The 16106-nt window shown below is 43.8% G+C and overlaps 1 protein-coding gene across 7 annotated transcripts in view; it reads left to right on the top strand.

Annotated features, from left to right (window-relative positions):
- Positions 1 to 16106, top strand: part of cpne4b (copine IVb) — a 344224-nt gene that overhangs the window by 308792 nt on the left and 19326 nt on the right. For 6 of the 7 annotated variants that reach the window (XM_073024310.1, XM_073024312.1, XM_073024313.1 and 3 more), the window contains 4 exons: positions 306 to 404; positions 1493 to 1579; positions 9082 to 9143; positions 15959 to 16099. In XM_073024310.1, the coding sequence (XP_072880411.1) occupies positions 306 to 404; positions 1493 to 1579; positions 9082 to 9143; positions 15959 to 16099 (389 nt within the window). The remainder of the gene's footprint in view (positions 1 to 305; positions 405 to 1492; positions 1580 to 9081; positions 9144 to 15958; positions 16100 to 16106) is intronic. The other variant, XM_073024315.1, reaches the window with a different exon arrangement.

Genomic DNA, 16106 nt, shown 5'->3' with positions numbered 1-16106 from the left:
TTTGGTAGATTTTAGTCATTGTAAATTGACCCATGATTATGCTAGGGTTGAAGCGAGGGTTGCTAGGGTGACATGGCAGGAAGAGCCTACTCTACACTCTATCTCTAAATAAATAAACTCCAAGAGAGTAACACAAAGTTGTTTTGTTTTTGCAAGTTCTTCATACTTAATTTGAGCATTTTAACCATATGAACAGACTTTTAAATTAAGCAACTGAAGAAATGTGCTTACTAATTCTGGACTGAGTGGATTCATCTTTATACCTCAGCTACAAACTGAACTATGTATGTGTTTTTGTCTTTCAGTCAATAGTGTGGGATTGGGATTCGAATGGGAAACACGACTTTATTGGAGAGTTCACATCGACCTTCGCAGAGATGCGAGGGGCAATGGATGGCCGACAGGTATAGAGTGCACCATTTGCATTCGGATCTTTCACACCCGCCTTGCAGGCCATCTCCAATGGGATACCATTACCAAACACCTTTGCCTCCCCCACACTTACCGCTTTCTACAGGGATCGATCCCTATACGTCTCCCTTGTCCATTCGACTCTCCCCTCTGATTTCCCTCCTGGCACCTATCCTTGCAACTGGAACAAGTGCTGCACCAGCCCCTACCCCTCCTCCCTCACTACCATTTAGGGCCCCAAATAGTCCTTCCAGGTGAGGCGAAACTTCACCTGTGAGGCTGTTGGGGTCATTTAATGTATCCGGTTCACCCAGTGTGGCCTCCTGTATATTGGTGAGTCCTGATGCAGATTGGGAGACTGCTTTGCCCCGCACCTATGCTTTGTGTGCCAGGAAAAGCAGGATCTCCCAGTGGCCACCCATTTTAGTTCCACATCCCATTCCCATTCCGACATGTCAGTCCATGGCCTCCTCTACTGTTGCCATGAGGCCACTCTCAAGTTGGAGGAGCAACGCCTTATCTTCCGTCTGGGTAGTCTCCAACCTGATGGCATGAACATCGCTTTCTCAAACTTCTGGTAATGGTGCCCCACCCCCCTTCACTATTCCCCATTCCCATTATCCCTCTCTCACCTTATCTCCTTGTTTTGCCCATCACCTCCTTCAGAAGCACCTCCCCCTTTTCTTTCTTCCATGGCCTTCCGTTCTCTCCTATCAAACTCCTCCTTCTCCAGTCCTGTATCTCTTTCACCAATCGATTTCCCAGCTATTTACTTCATCCCTACCCCTCCTGGTTTCATCTATCACCTTGTGGTTCTCCTTCTCCTGCCCCCACGTCTAACTCTGATTCCTCATCTTTTTTTCTCCAGTCCTGAGGAAGGGTCTCAGCCCAAAATGTCGACTGTACTCTTTTCCATATATGCTGCCCGGCCTGCTGAGTTCTTCCAGCATTTTGTCTGTGTTGCATGGATTTCCAGCATCTGTGGATCTTCTCTTGTTTTTGATACTGTAGGTTAATTTGTTTTCATTATTAAATCTAATTGATGTAAGCATGGCTTTTGTGTCTGATTCTTATACTGCAGGTTCAGTGGGAGTGCATCAATCACAAGTACAAAATGAAGAAGAAAAACTACAAGAATTCCGGCATTGTTATCCTCAATCTATGTAAGGTGACCATCTTTACTCTTTCCTCTCGCTATCTGTAGACAGTACCAGGTATGAAAATACACACCACAAACTTAAAATAAGGTGGCCACTTTATTAGATAAAGAAGTGGAACCTGGTGTTGTCTTCTGCTGCTGTAGCTCGCCGACTTCAACATTTGACGTCTTGTGTGTTTAGAGGTTATCTCTAGCACACCACTGTTGTAACATGTGGTTCTTTGAGTTACCGTTGTCTTCCTGTCAGCTTGAGCCAGTCTGGCCATTCTCCTCTGATGTCTCTCATTAACAAGGCAGTTTTGTCCACAGAACTGCTGCTCACTGGATGTTGCTTGTTTCTCGCACCATCCCCTGTAAATTTGGAGACTGTTGTGCATGAAGTTCCCAGGAGATCAGCAGTTTCTAAGATACTCATACCACCCCATCAACAATCATTCTGCAGCTAAAGTCATTTAGATCATATTTCGTCTCCGGTCTGATGCTTGGTCTGAACAACTGAACCTCTTGACCATGTCTGCATGCTTTTACGTATTGAGTTGCTGCCAGATGGTATTTGCACCTAATAAAGTGGCCACTGAGTGTATTCATTAAAAAATGACAAAAATACAAGAATGGAGGCTGCTTCCTCTGTGTAGAAGTTCCTGTTGAACCAATGGTCATAGTCTCCAAGTAAGAGATTGGTGCTTTAGGACTGAGATGAGCATAAGTGCCACCACCCAGAGGGCTGTAAATCTGCTCAACCCTCTATTCCAGAAGATTGTGAGCCTTGGCCATTATGTTGAAGAGTGATCATATAGGAAACCAAGGCTTATTGTTCAGAAAATGGAGCTGACTTAGTATAATCTTTTTAAATTATTGAGTAAATTTGACTCAATCCAGATTTATTTTAAGTACATATTGAGCCGATACAAAATTATTCTCTAACCAGTTCATCTGCTGCTGAAATCTTCATGCATGCCTCTCATCCCTGTGCATAAATATTCCAGTACAGTCTGGGCTGCCCTCATTCATTCTGTGGTTAATTAACTCGAGAACATTCATAACCTAACATCCTTGTCCTAACTCTAAACACGCGCCATTCACCCTCCACGCTCCCGTGGTCAGTGACGTGCATTCGCACTTGGTTGAGCAACATATTGCTTTACAAACCTCATCCTGGTTTTAAAATCTCCCTGTGGTTTTACCCTTTGCTGTGAATGAAACTTTTTCAAGCCTCATAACTCTCCACTTCTCCATTTCTGGCCACCTGGATGTCCCTGATAGTGCCTCCCCAATATTGAGGGACTGACCTCTGGAATTCTCCTAACTGCTCTTTTATTAAACCCACGCTCTGTTTCATTTTGATCACCCTTGCTAATGTCTCCTTGTAATGTAGTGTCCCCTTGTATCTAATTTTAATTTAGTAGTATACTATTCATGCGCTTTTGTTGATTAGAAGTACTTGTATAAAGTTGTTGCTCAGGTAATAAGATTTGTATCTCTTCAAGTTTTTATGGGAGTATGAAGAATGAGCTAATTTCTGGCATGTAAGCATAATTAATGAAACATTAGCATATCTTGCTGGTAGTGGTTGCTGTGACCACCCACATATCAACACAGGAACCGATGGGTTTCATTTATCCATTACAGACTAGCTTCTGGTCGATCTGTATCATCAAACCATCAATCCCCTTACCTAACTTACTGGGAATATTCACTGTTCGAGTATTTCAACAATAAGATCTCAGACCTCAATTCCATCAGATGCTCTTGGATCAGAAATCACGCCAAATCCATCCCCAGCCCCGATGGCTCGAGGCACCTCTGGACCAGTGACCCCACTACACTGGTTCCAGTGACACTACTACACTGGTTCCAGTGACCCCACTACACTGGTTCCAATGACCCCAAGCGGATCCAGAATCCCGATCCCACCACTGTCGATGCCGGTTTCTACGACCCCGGACATCTCCAGACTGCTAATTGCACAGCCTCTAGCTCTGGCACCAGCCTGGACCTTGAGACTGAGACTCTGCCTTTTGACCCTCTTTCCCCCACCACCACCCTGCAACCCTGTGTCATTCAGGCCCCATCGTCAGCTCTTTGGTCCTCAGTTTTTCTCCCACCCCAACTTCCCTGAACACCCTAACCTCCTCCTCTCCCCTGACACCACCAACTCTCTATCCCCCTTCAGATCCCAGCTCTAATCCTTGCTGTGTCTCCACCATTCCCTCTGACATTCCCCACTCTGAGGCAGAATGTTCGGTCCTCAGTAAAGGCCTCATCTCTGCCCCCTCCCCCCCCCCCCCCCGTGCCGGCACCTCAGTAAATTCCACGCCCACCTTGTCATTGAGTTCATCTTCTGTCACCTTGCACTGATGATCCCTTCTCCTGTTTTCAGCCCTCCTCCTCTTCTTGAACACCCCCCTCTTGTTCTCTAGCTGTTCTGGATCTTTTCATAGAACATAGAATATAGAAATGTACAGCACATTACAGGCCCTTCAGCCCACTTTGTTGTGCCAACCTTATAACCTACTCTAGAAACTGCCTAGAATTACCCTACTGCATAGCCCTCTATTTTTCTAAGCTCCATGTAACTACCTAAGAGTCTCCTAAAAGACCCTATTGTATCCACCTCCACTACCATCACTGGCAGTGCATTCCATGCACCCACCACTCTGTGTGGAAAAACTTACCCCTGATAATCCCTCTGTACCTACTTACAAGCACCTTAAAGCTATGTGCCCTTGTGTTAGCCATTTCAGACCTGAGAAAAAGCCTCTGGCTATCCATGCGATCAATGCCTCTCATCATCTCACACACCTCTATTAGGTCACCTCTCATCCTCTGTCGCTCCAAGAGGAAGAGGCTAAGTTCACTCAACCTATTCTCATAAGGCACACTCTCCAATACAGGCAACATCCTTCTAAGAGCAAACACGAGGAAATCTGCAGATGCTGGAAATTCAAACAACACACACAAAATGCTGGTGGAACACAGCAGGCCAGGCAGCATCTATACGGAGAAGCACTGTCACTATAGATGCTGCCTGGCCTGCTGTGTTCCACCAGCATTTTGTGTGTGTTGTTTGAACATCCTTCTAAGTCTCCTCTGCACTCTGTCTATAGTTTCCACAAATCTAGAAGTTTCAACTTGAATTGCCAATGAGACATCAACTGTCTCAACCTCAGTGCTCCTCCAACCTTATCCCCTCCGAACACACTGCCCTGTACTCTCTCCGCAGTCCTGAAGAAGGGTCTCTGCCTGAAAGATTGACTATCTATTCATTTCCATAGATGATGCCTGACCTGCTGAGTTCCTCCAGCTTTTTGTGTGTGTTTCTCAAGAATAAGATTTTGGATATTACCAGTATGTGTGGGCAAAGTAGAGGGTCACTAACATCTGTCTATGTGGCGAGGTAGGGGTTAGGTGCTGTATGACTGTGCCCTCTTTTCTTACTTTCTGACAAAAATTGCATTAACCTTTGTGTCCAGAGCAGAAGGTATCAGAGTCCCACTTTGCCTCAAGAGCTGAAAACGATTACTGATTTTTCTCTTAAATCGTCTCTCTAATTTTAAGATCTAGCTCCTCTTGCATTTGGTTCACTGACCAAATGTAAATGGTTTATCTGCAAACATCTTGTAGTGTACCTCGATTTTCAGAAGGCATTTGATAAGGTCCCACATAGGAGATTAGTGGGTAAAATCAGAGCTCATGGCATTGGGGGGAAGACATTGACATGGATAGAAAACTGGTTGGCAGATAGAAAGCAAAGGGTAACGGTGAATGGGTATTTCTCGGAATGGCAGGTGGTGACTAGTGGGGTGCCACAGGGCTCGGTATTGGGACCACAGTTGTTTACGATTCACATCAACGATTTAGATGAAGGCATTGAGAATAACATCAGCAAGTTTGCTGATGATACTCAGCTGGGTGGCAGTGTGACATGTGATGAGGATGTTAGGAGAATTCAGGGTGACTTGGATAGGCTGAGTGAGTGGGCAGGTACTTGGCAGATGATGTTTAATGTGAATAAGTGTGAGGTTATCCACTTTGGGAGTAAGAACAGGAAGGCAGATTATTATCTGAATGGTGTAGAGTTAGGTAAGGGAGAAATACAAAGAGATCTAGGAGTCCTTGTTCATCAGTCACTGAAGGTGAATGAGCAAGTGCAGCAGGCAGTGAAGAAGGCTAATGGAATGTTGGCCTTTATTACAAAGGGAATTGAGTACAAGAGCAAGGAAATCCTTTTGCATTTGTACAGAGCCCTGGTGAGACCACACCTGGAGTACTGTGTACAGTTTTGGTCTCCAGGGTTAAGGAAGGACATCCTGGCTGTAGAGGAAGTGCAGCGTAGATTCACGAGGTTAATTCCTGGGATGTCCGGACTGTCTTACGCAGAGAGGTTAGAGAGACTGGGCTTGTACACGCTGGAATTAAGGAGATTGAGAGGGGATCTGATTGCAACATATAAGATTATTAAGGGATTGGACAAGATAGAGGCAGGAAATATGTTCCAGATGCTGGGAGAGTCCAGTACCAGAGGGCATGGTTTGAGAATAAGGGGTAGGTCATTTAGGACAGAGTTAAGGAAAAACTTCTTCTCCCAGAGAGTTGTGAGGGTCTGGAATGCACTGCCTCGGAAGGCAGTGGAGGCCAATTCTCTGGATGCTTTCAAGAAGGAGCTAGATAGGTATCTTATGGATAGGGGAATCAAGGGATATGGGGACAAGGCAGGAACCGGGTATTGATAGTAGATGATCAGCCATGATCTCAGAATGGCGGTGCAGGCTCGAAGGGCCGAATGGTCTACTTCTGCACCTATTGTCTATTGTCTATTATCTTGATGAAATCTTTTAATGTTGTAGACTCTCAGGTTGAAGACTGCGATTTTCTACACATGAAAAGAAAACAAGTCAATTGGTATGCTGTGTATCGAAATGTTGGTACTTTAAAACATTCTCAGTGATACTTCAGTCTTCTGATTTAAAAAGAAGAGTTTAATGTAGTCACTTAAAGCACATGCAGAAATTACCCTATGCTGCCCTGAGTGAAATCAGATGTGATGTCTCACATTGTGGTAAAAATCCACAGTGATGGATGGAAATTGACTGAGAGGGTTTAAGTGCAGTGAACAGTGACTGAATATAATGGCCAGATTCATAGATGTTGTAAGTAAATGGCAGGCAGCAGACACTCCTGCTGCTGTGACGATGCTACTGATGATCCATTATGCCTGCAGGGTGCTCTGGTTACACAGGAAAACTGAGTGCTGAATTCAAGGAACATACAGAAAACCTATAAATTCCTTATTTAATATTAGCACTAGGAATGGGCTTGAGAGACTTTACAAGGATTTGAGACACACTGAATGTGATACCTTATTCAGGCACGTTGAATGTGCTCAATAATAGGGATGTAGTACAGTAGATGCCTTGAGACTGCAGAATCAAGGATGAAATCATCTCAGAATAAGACTTTGGATATTTAAGACATAATGAGAAAAATTTCCCCTGTTGCTAATCTTTGGTATTCTTTATAGTAGAAGGGATGGTCAGGTGTTGAGCATATTCATGACTCAGACTGATCGCTTTTCAGATTTGAAGAAAATTGGGTTACAGAGATGGACGCCATGGCGTGTGTTCATCAGCCAATGATTTCAGTGAATGATGGAGCAAATGGAGGAAGCAGTACGTCTTGCTGCAGCACTTCCTCCCTTTGTTCTTGTGATATATTAAACACCAAAACAAAGTCAAAGAATAATGCAGTGGCACTGTCACGTAGCGGTTAGTGGCCGCGCTATTACATCGCCAACAATGTGGGTTCAATTCTCACCAATGTCTGTAAGGAGTTTGTACTTTCTCCTCATGACTGTGTGGGTTTCCTCTGGGTGCTCTGGTTTCCTCCCACAGTCCGAAGGATAGGAGTTTAATTGGTCACATGTGTAACAGGGTAGTTTGGGCTCATTAGGCCAGAAGGGCCTGTTCAGAATCAGAATCAGGTTTATTATCATCGGCATGTGACATGAAATTTGTTAACTTAGTAACAGCAGTTCAATGCAATACATAATATAGATGAAAAAAAAGTAAATCTTATTCAGTATACGTATATTGAATAGATTAAAAATTGTGCCAAAAACAGAAATACTATATATTAAAAAAAAAAGTGAGCTAGTGTTCAAGGGTTCAATGCCCATTTAGGAATTGGATGGCTGAGGGGAAGAAGCTGTTTCTGAATCGCTGAGTGTGTGCCTTCAGGCTTCTGTACCTCCTACCTGATGGTAACAGTGAGAAAAGGGCGTGCCCTGGTTGCTGGAGGTCCTTAATAATGGACGCTGCCTTTCTGAGACACCACTCCTTGAAGATGTCCTGGGTACTTTGTACATTGTTACTGTGCTGTATCTCGAAATAAAATGAGGACAGTTAGCCCATATAATTTGTGCTGCCTCTTTCAAGGAGTATTTTAACTTACTCGAATTTCCTGCACTTAACCTAAACTCCAGTAGATTTTTATTTCTTTCAATGGCGTTTACTGTGCTGAGACTGCTAAGTTCTCCCTGGGTGAAAACGGCTAATAAGAGGGCATATTTTAAGGTAAATTTCAAGGAGGGAAATAGAAGAGGTAGGTTTTTTACACACAGAGTGGTGAATGCATGGAACGCCCTGCCAAGACGGGTAAGAGAGTCACATGCACTATGGGCATTTAAGAAAGTCTTAAATAGGCACTTGGACGATCGAAAAATGGAGACCTACGTATGATTAGATTGATCTTAGAATAGTTTAAAAGGTCGGAATCGTGGACAATAGACAATAGGTGCAGAAGTAGACCATTCGGCCCTTCGAGCCTGCACCGCCATTTTGAGATCATGGCTGATCAATTACTATGAATACCCGGTTCCTGCCTTGTCCGCATATCCCTTGATTCCCCTATCCATAAGATACCTATCTAGCTCCTTCTTGAAAGCATCCAGGGCCTTGTGCTCTGCAGTAGCGTTTGATGTTCTGTTTATTCATTTCCCATAGTCAGTCAATTGCTCTGATCTACTTTTCTTGCCTCAGAATGAGATTATGTTTGGTGACACTACTAATGGTTTTATCAGCACCAGTTATTCAAAATAATTGTCCCTCCATTTTATTGACTGCCATCTGTTTTCTACACACTCAACATGTGATGTTCAATTTCTATTCATTTCTTTGAAATCATAAAGAGGCTTTTGTCCAAAATATTTTTGCTTTCTTATTCTTCAGCTGCAAATTGTTATTATTAAAATCTGAATAAAACCAGGCTCCACATCCCAGAAGTTATCTTGTATATTAGTTGTTTATCTTGTTGAATTAGATTCAAGAGCACTTGCGAGGGGAGATAGCAGCGAAAGATCTACCTCTGAAAAAATCAACAGTCATATTAACAATGGACAGAAATTTCTGAAATGAACTGCTAGTCTTGATAACGCGACAGCTGTTCACAGTAAAGGCAGTCTGAATGGAAACATCTGAACGCTGAATGTAATTAAAGTTCTTTTTAACCCACAGATTCACAAGATGCACTCTTTCCTTGATTATATCATGGGAGGATGTCAGATTCAGTTTACAGTAAGTGACTTTTCATTACAGAACTTAATCAAAATTAAAATCCGGCTCTGCCTCATTCTGCTGTAACTGCCAAAGCACTCTGTTGGGCAGGTGTATCTGAGTGGTAAGTGCTTTGAAGAATTTATTTCACCAAGTGGGCTTCAGCTATTTTTGCACCACACCTATGTCTCTGCCCATAGACGTATTTGCCAAGAGAATGATTGGCCTTAATTGGGGAGACAGACAAAGACAGAGGATGAAGACCAAAGTTTACCTCTGCTTCACTCCTCTGCATTGCCTGGTTGATAGATGTATTTAGCAGCATCATCATCTGTGGCATGGACTATGCGATATCTCCAAAGGATACAAAGAAACCACATTTCTCTGATGAGGCCATTAATAATCGGAGTAGGTTGTTTTTAAATTACTAAGCTGTTCAACTGGAATAGAAATGTTGGACACAGTGACCCATCCAGTAAATCCACTGCCTCACAATAACAGATGCACAGGTCAAACCAAGGAGCTTGATCATAAGACCATAAGAGATGGGTGCAAATTAGGCCATTCGGCCCATCAAATCAGATGTACCATTTCATCATAGCTGATCCATTTTCCCTCTCAACCCCATTCTCCTTCCTTGTCCTGTAACTTCTCATGCCCAGGCTAATCAAGAACCAATCAACCTCAGCCTTAAATGATCTAGCCTCCACAGCTGCTTGTGATAATGAATTGCACAGATTCACCATCCCTTGCCTAAAGAAATTCCTCCTTATCTCTGTTTTAAGTGGATGTCCCTCTATTCTGAGGCTGGTTCTAGGACACCCTGCTATTGGAAACATCCTCTCCACATCCATCCTATCTGCGCTTTTTAATATTTGATAGGTTTCAATGAGATCCCCCTTCAGTCTACAAAATTCCAGTGATTACAGCCAAAGCCATCAAATGTTCCTCATACACAAACCCTTTCAATCCTAGAATCATTCCTATGAACCTTCTCTTAACCCTCTCTATTGTCAGCACATAATTTCTTAGATAAGGGGTCCAAACTGCTCACAGTGTTCCAAGTGAAGCCTCGTCGGTACCTTTTAAAGCTGCAGCATTACATCCTTGCTTTTAGGCTCCAGTCCTCTCAACCTTAATGCATTTGCCTTCTTCACCACTGATCCAACCTGCAAGTTAACCTTTAGGGAATTCTGCACAAGACTTCTAAGTTGCTTTGCACCTCAGACTTTTAAATTTTTTGCCCATTTAGAAAACAATGTAAGTTTTTGTTTCTTTCTTAGAAAGTCCATGACCTCCCAGCTCTGCATTCTATCCACCACTTCTTTGTCCATTCTGCTAATCTGCCCAAGTCCTTCTGCAGCTTATCTGCTTCCTCAACACTATCAGCCCCTCCACCTATCTTCATATCATTTTGTACAGGTCATACCTTCCCCAGAAGAGATCCCAATGATCCAGAAATCTGAAGCCCTGCCCCTTGCATCAGTTTCTCAGCCACATATTCATCAGTCAAATCATCCTATTATTACCCTCACTAACACGTGACACAGGCAGCAATCCGGAGATTACTATCTTTGAGGTCCTGCTTTTCAGCTTTCTCCCTAACTCCTTAAATTCTCTCTTCAGGACCTCCTCCCTTCCCCTGCCTATGTCATTGGTGCCAATATGTACCAAGACTTCTGGCTGCTCACCCTCCCCCTTTAGAATGTCATGGACCCAATCTGAGACGCCCCTGACTCTGGCACCAAGCAAGCAACATACCATCTAGATGTCTCTTTCATGTCCACAGAACTTTGTGTCTGTCCTGTTAACTATGGAATCCCCTATCACTATTGCGGTCCTCTTCTTCCCTCCCTTCCCTTCTGAGCCACAGAGCCAGAGAAATGTTCACTGCGGCTTCTCTCTGGTACGTCACTACCCCCCCCCCCCCCCCCCAACAGTATCCAAAACGGTATGATTATTATGGAGGAGAATGGCCACAGGGGTACTCTGCACTGGCTGCCCATTTCATTTCTCTCTCCTGACAGTCACCCAGGTACCTGCCTCCTGCAACTTAGCGATGACTACCTCCCTGGAGCTCCTATCTATCATGTTTGCCACATGAAAGAAGTTCTCCCTGTGAATATATGTTCCCTTCAGATGTTCTGTTTTCCTCTCGTGTCTCAAAGATGAGCAGGTCATTGGGATAGTGGGCTATTCTCAGTTGCGTATGTGAGTGGTTGAATCTGGGAGTAGCTGATGCAAAGGTGTGGAGAATTAAAAAATGGAATAAAATGGATTTTTTATTTAGGATTAATTTAAGATTGGTTTAAATGGGTGGTTTATGATTGACAATAGGTGCAGGAGTAGGCCATTCAGCCGTTTGAGCCAGCACCACCATTCACTGATCATGGCTGATCATCCACAATCAGTACCCTGTTCCTGCCTTCTCCCCATATCCCTTGACTCCACTATCTTTACGAGCTCTATCTAACTCTTTCTTGAAAGCATCCAGAGAATTGGCCTCCGCTGCCTTCTGAGGCAGAGCATTCCGTAGATCCACAACTCTCTACGTAAAAAAGTTTTTCCTCAAATTGGCATGGACTTGAAGGACGGAAGCACCAGTTTCTGTGCGGCATCTCTCTAGGAAGCTAAATTGATAGAAACAATGTGTAGAAAAATATTGGAGACTGATATTTCACAAATTTTACCCACAAGTATGCAAAGTGATTTGGTTCAGCTCTTGCTTTGAAATCGATTAAAAATCAATAAGAAACTTTCAATCCGAACACAGTAAGTGTTGCTTTTCCTGGTTAGGTGAATGGCAGTGTCCTGATATGAAGCAGGTACTAACAGGGCAGTTGATTGGCCTCAGGAGTTTTGCTGAGGCTTGTCGAAATATCCAAAACCAATTATTCCTTTGAGATGATTTACACGCAGGTTAAATAAACTGCAGTAGTGGCTTTCAAATCAAATCTGACATCTCTGACAGGAGAGCTCCAAGATTCCATTATTCACGAGAGTCTGTTGTTTCAATTTGAACGAGATGTGAAAGGATGGTTCCACTCATTGCCTTTTTATTTTCTTCCAGTTTTTTTTCATTTCTTTTCTCCTGCTCTCCCTCATGGAGAGGTAGTGTGATGGCAATGGTAGGGAAATTATTAACAGGTTTAGAGAGAGGTTTAATCTGGATTTGGAGAGGCAGGGCTGAATCAAAGATAGCCAGGATGGCATTATTAAAGTGAGATCCTATCTGACTAACAAGTTCCTCCAGCAACTCTTGGTAAAAGGTAAGAGTCCATGGCATAATAAAGGTTGAGAATGCCTGGACTAATGTGTTGACTTTGTTTGAAAAGGTAATTGAGGGTGTAGATGAGGAAAGTGTGATTGATGTGGGCAACATGGACCTCATTAAGGCCTTCGACTAGGTAACTCATGGGGAACTGGTTCAAAAGTTTGGAGTTCATGGGATACTGGGCAAGTTGCCAGATTAGATCTGAAATTGGCTTGGTTGAAGGTTATATTTGTGATTTCAAGCCTGTGGTCAGTAGATACGACACATATTGGTGCTGGGATCATTGCTGTTTGTTATGTACATCAATGGTTTGGCTGAAAATATAAGAGCTATGATTACAGAGTTACAGATGACATAACAGCTGATGGTGATGTTGATGGTAAGGAGGATAATCATAGGTTCCAGAACTATGTTGATTAGTTAATACATAAGATTGGAACAGGAATCGCAGATTGAATTTAATCCCAAACCATGTGAGTTGATCTACTTGAGAGTGCTAATAATGTTAGGATAGACACTATGAATGGCAGGACTCTAGTAAGTACTGAGATACAGAAGACACTCGGTGTATATGTCCAAGGATCACTGCAGGCACCAGCTTAAGCAGATAATGTAGTTAAGAAGGCTTCATTAGCCAGGGAAAGAAGGAGGTCATGGCACAACTAACACAAGATGCTGGAAATCCACAACAACACACGCAAAATGCTGGAGGAACTCAGCAGGCTGAGCAGCATCTATGGAAGTGAATAAATATACAGTTGACATTTCAGGCTGAGACCTTTCTTCAGAACTGGAAATGAAGGCAGAAGATACTAGAATAAAAAAGGTGAGGGAGAAGGAGGAATAGATAGAAGGTGATGTGATTGGTGAAGGCAGGTAGGTGGGAAAGGTAAAGGGTTGGAGAAGAAGGAATCTGATAGGAGAAGAAAGTGGCCATGGGAGAAAGGGAAGGAGGGGCCCCGGAAGGAGATGAGAAGAAGTAAGAGGCCAGAGTGGGGAATAGAAGAGGAAAGAAGGGAGGTAATAAATTACCTGAAGGAGAAATTGATGCCATCAGGTTGGATGCTACTTAGATGGAATATGAGGTGTTGCTCCTCCACCCTGAGAGTGGCCTCATCATGGCACAAGAGACATTTGGGAACAGGAATGGGGATAGAAATAAAAATGGTTAGGCACCAGGAAATTTCACTTCAGTGGATGGAGTGGAGATGCTTGACAAAATGGTCCCCCAGTTTACATCAGGTCTCACTAGTGTAGAGGAGGCCGCATCCGGAGCAATAGACGACCCCAAGAGATTTGCAAGTGAAGTGTTACCTCACCAGGAAGGAGTGTATGGGGCCCTGTATGAAGGTGAGGGAGGAAGTAAGCGAGGATGAGAATAGGCAGGTGTAGCACTCTGTCACTTGCAGGGAAATGTGCCAGGTGGAAGATTAGTGGGGAAGGATGAATGGACAGAAGAATCCCATAGACATAGGGGGATCCCTAATGGAAAACGGAGAATGGGGAGGGAGGTAAGGATGCGTTTGGTGGTAGGATCCCATTGAAAATGGTGTAAGTTGTGGAGATATGTTGGATGTGGAATCTCATGGGGTGGTAGGCAAGGACAAGGAATGTCTAAATGGTACAACTATATAAAATATAAGATAGGCATATAGTTCTTGGGTCAGCATACAATGGGAAGGATGTATTGGACTGGAATGGAACAGGTGCTGAGGAGATTCAGGAAGATTCTGACCAGGGTGGAGTTATTCAGTCACGAGAAAAGGTTGTTTAGGCTGGTTTGTATTTCTTGTAGCAGCGAGGGCTGGAAGAGGACCTGACTGAGGTACACAATAACGAGGGGTAGTGTTAGGATAGATAGTGAGAAAATTTCCCCTTAAATGCCTGTAGCCTGAGGGCATGTGTTTATGGTATGGAGTGGGAGACCTTGAGAGGATCTGGGAAGTTATTTTTTCAGCCAAAAGCTTGTTAAAATTAGAAGGCACTGCTTAAGGGAGTGGTGGAAGCAGCCACAATACTTAAGAAGTATTTAGGTGAGCATATGCACAGCATGCCATAGAAGGCACCGAACCAGACGTAATTAGTGTAGACAGGTATTTGATTGCTACTTTAGACACATGGCCTATTTTGTGCTGTGTACTCACCCCTTTAAATATTCACATTCGTAGGAGTGTGCCATGGACAAATACAAACACACAGGCAAACACATACATACTAACCCACCTGCATACTTAGTTCTTAATCCTCCCTTTAAAAATATTATTTTCTTCTGAATTGCTGGTCTCACTACATGCTGAAATCAGAGACTTTGTGCTGAACTCCCTTTCCAACAGTGTCACGACAATGACCATAATAAGGATACCCCAATTTATGATTATCACTGGAACGCAAAGCTTCCCCTGCAGTATTGTGGCATCTCAAGGAATTACCAGCATAACAGCAGAGCCCTCTAGTGATGTGGCTGTGTTACGCAAGACATCCATGGACGTCGGGCTGGCAAGTACTGTGGACGAGGACCAGCCAGGATGAGGACTGGTGACCCCTCAGATCATAATGGGTCCCTGGGTTGGCTATCCATTCGAGTCATGAGGGCCTGTGACTCCTAGGTCTGTGAGCTGGTGAGCCTGTACTTCCAGATCCTGCATTCGGCTAATCCTGGGGTTGATACTGAAGACCGAAGCCCCGGGCTGAATCCTTCCAGCCGAAGCACTGGGTGTACGAATCTGAGAATCGAGGGGTGAAGTTCGAGGCCCGTTGTCAAGCCCACCCAGAAGCTGGAGGCCGAGAGGCCTGTTGTGGGATTGGAGAAATGTTTGTGTGTGCGAATGGGTGGGTGGGAGGAAGGAAAGGGGCTTGTTTTTGCTGTTGCTTTTTAGCTTGTAGTGTTCTGAATTGTTCTGCTGAACACGTGGCTATGCTATGTTGCTGCCAGAAGGTGTGGTGACACCTGAAGGCTGCAGCCAGCACATCCTTAGGTTGCGTTGGTTGTTAACACAAGTGATGCATTTCACTGTATGTTTCAATGTACACGTGGTAAATAAATGAATCTGAATCTGAGGTCACTGCAAAGTCTCCCACATCAACAAAGAATCTTATGGAATTTACAACAAACCGGACAGGACATTCAGCTCTACTGGTCCAAGCCACTGAATGCTCTTTCCACGACATCCTCCCACTCCGCTTAATCTCCATGGTTTGTTCCTCATCTGTTTATTCAGCAGCTCCCAAAGTCTCAGCCATTTCACGGAACAACAAGTTCCACATCGCCATCATGCCCCGGAAAAAGAAACTTCTGAATGAGAACTGAAAATACCCGATGGGTCAGGCAGCATCCATGAAAAGAAAGGCCAATGAACATTCATTCAGCCTTTGGATGAAAGATCTTCAGTCTGAAATTTTTTCTGTTTCTTTCCTCACAGATGCTGCTTGACCCACTGAATATTTCTATTTTCAGATTCCCAACATTTATAATATTCTGGCTTTTTTCACTTTGTCCTGAGTAGTTGATGGGTTTACTAATGATTTTGAGTAACAGGTTAGTGACAGCTGACTGTATTTCTCGGTCTTGCAGGTTGCTATAGATTTCACGGCATCCAATGGAGACCCTCGAAACAGCTGCTCTCTGCACTACATCCATCCCTACCAGCCCAATGAATACCTGAAAGCATTGGTGGCTGTCGGGGAGATCTGCCAGGACTATGACAGGTAATAG

This window comes from Hemitrygon akajei, chromosome 20 (assembly GCF_048418815.1).
Source record: "Hemitrygon akajei chromosome 20, sHemAka1.3, whole genome shotgun sequence".
NCBI lineage: Eukaryota > Metazoa > Chordata > Chondrichthyes > Myliobatiformes > Dasyatidae > Hemitrygon > Hemitrygon akajei.
This window is presented reverse-complemented; position numbering and strand designations above follow the sequence as displayed.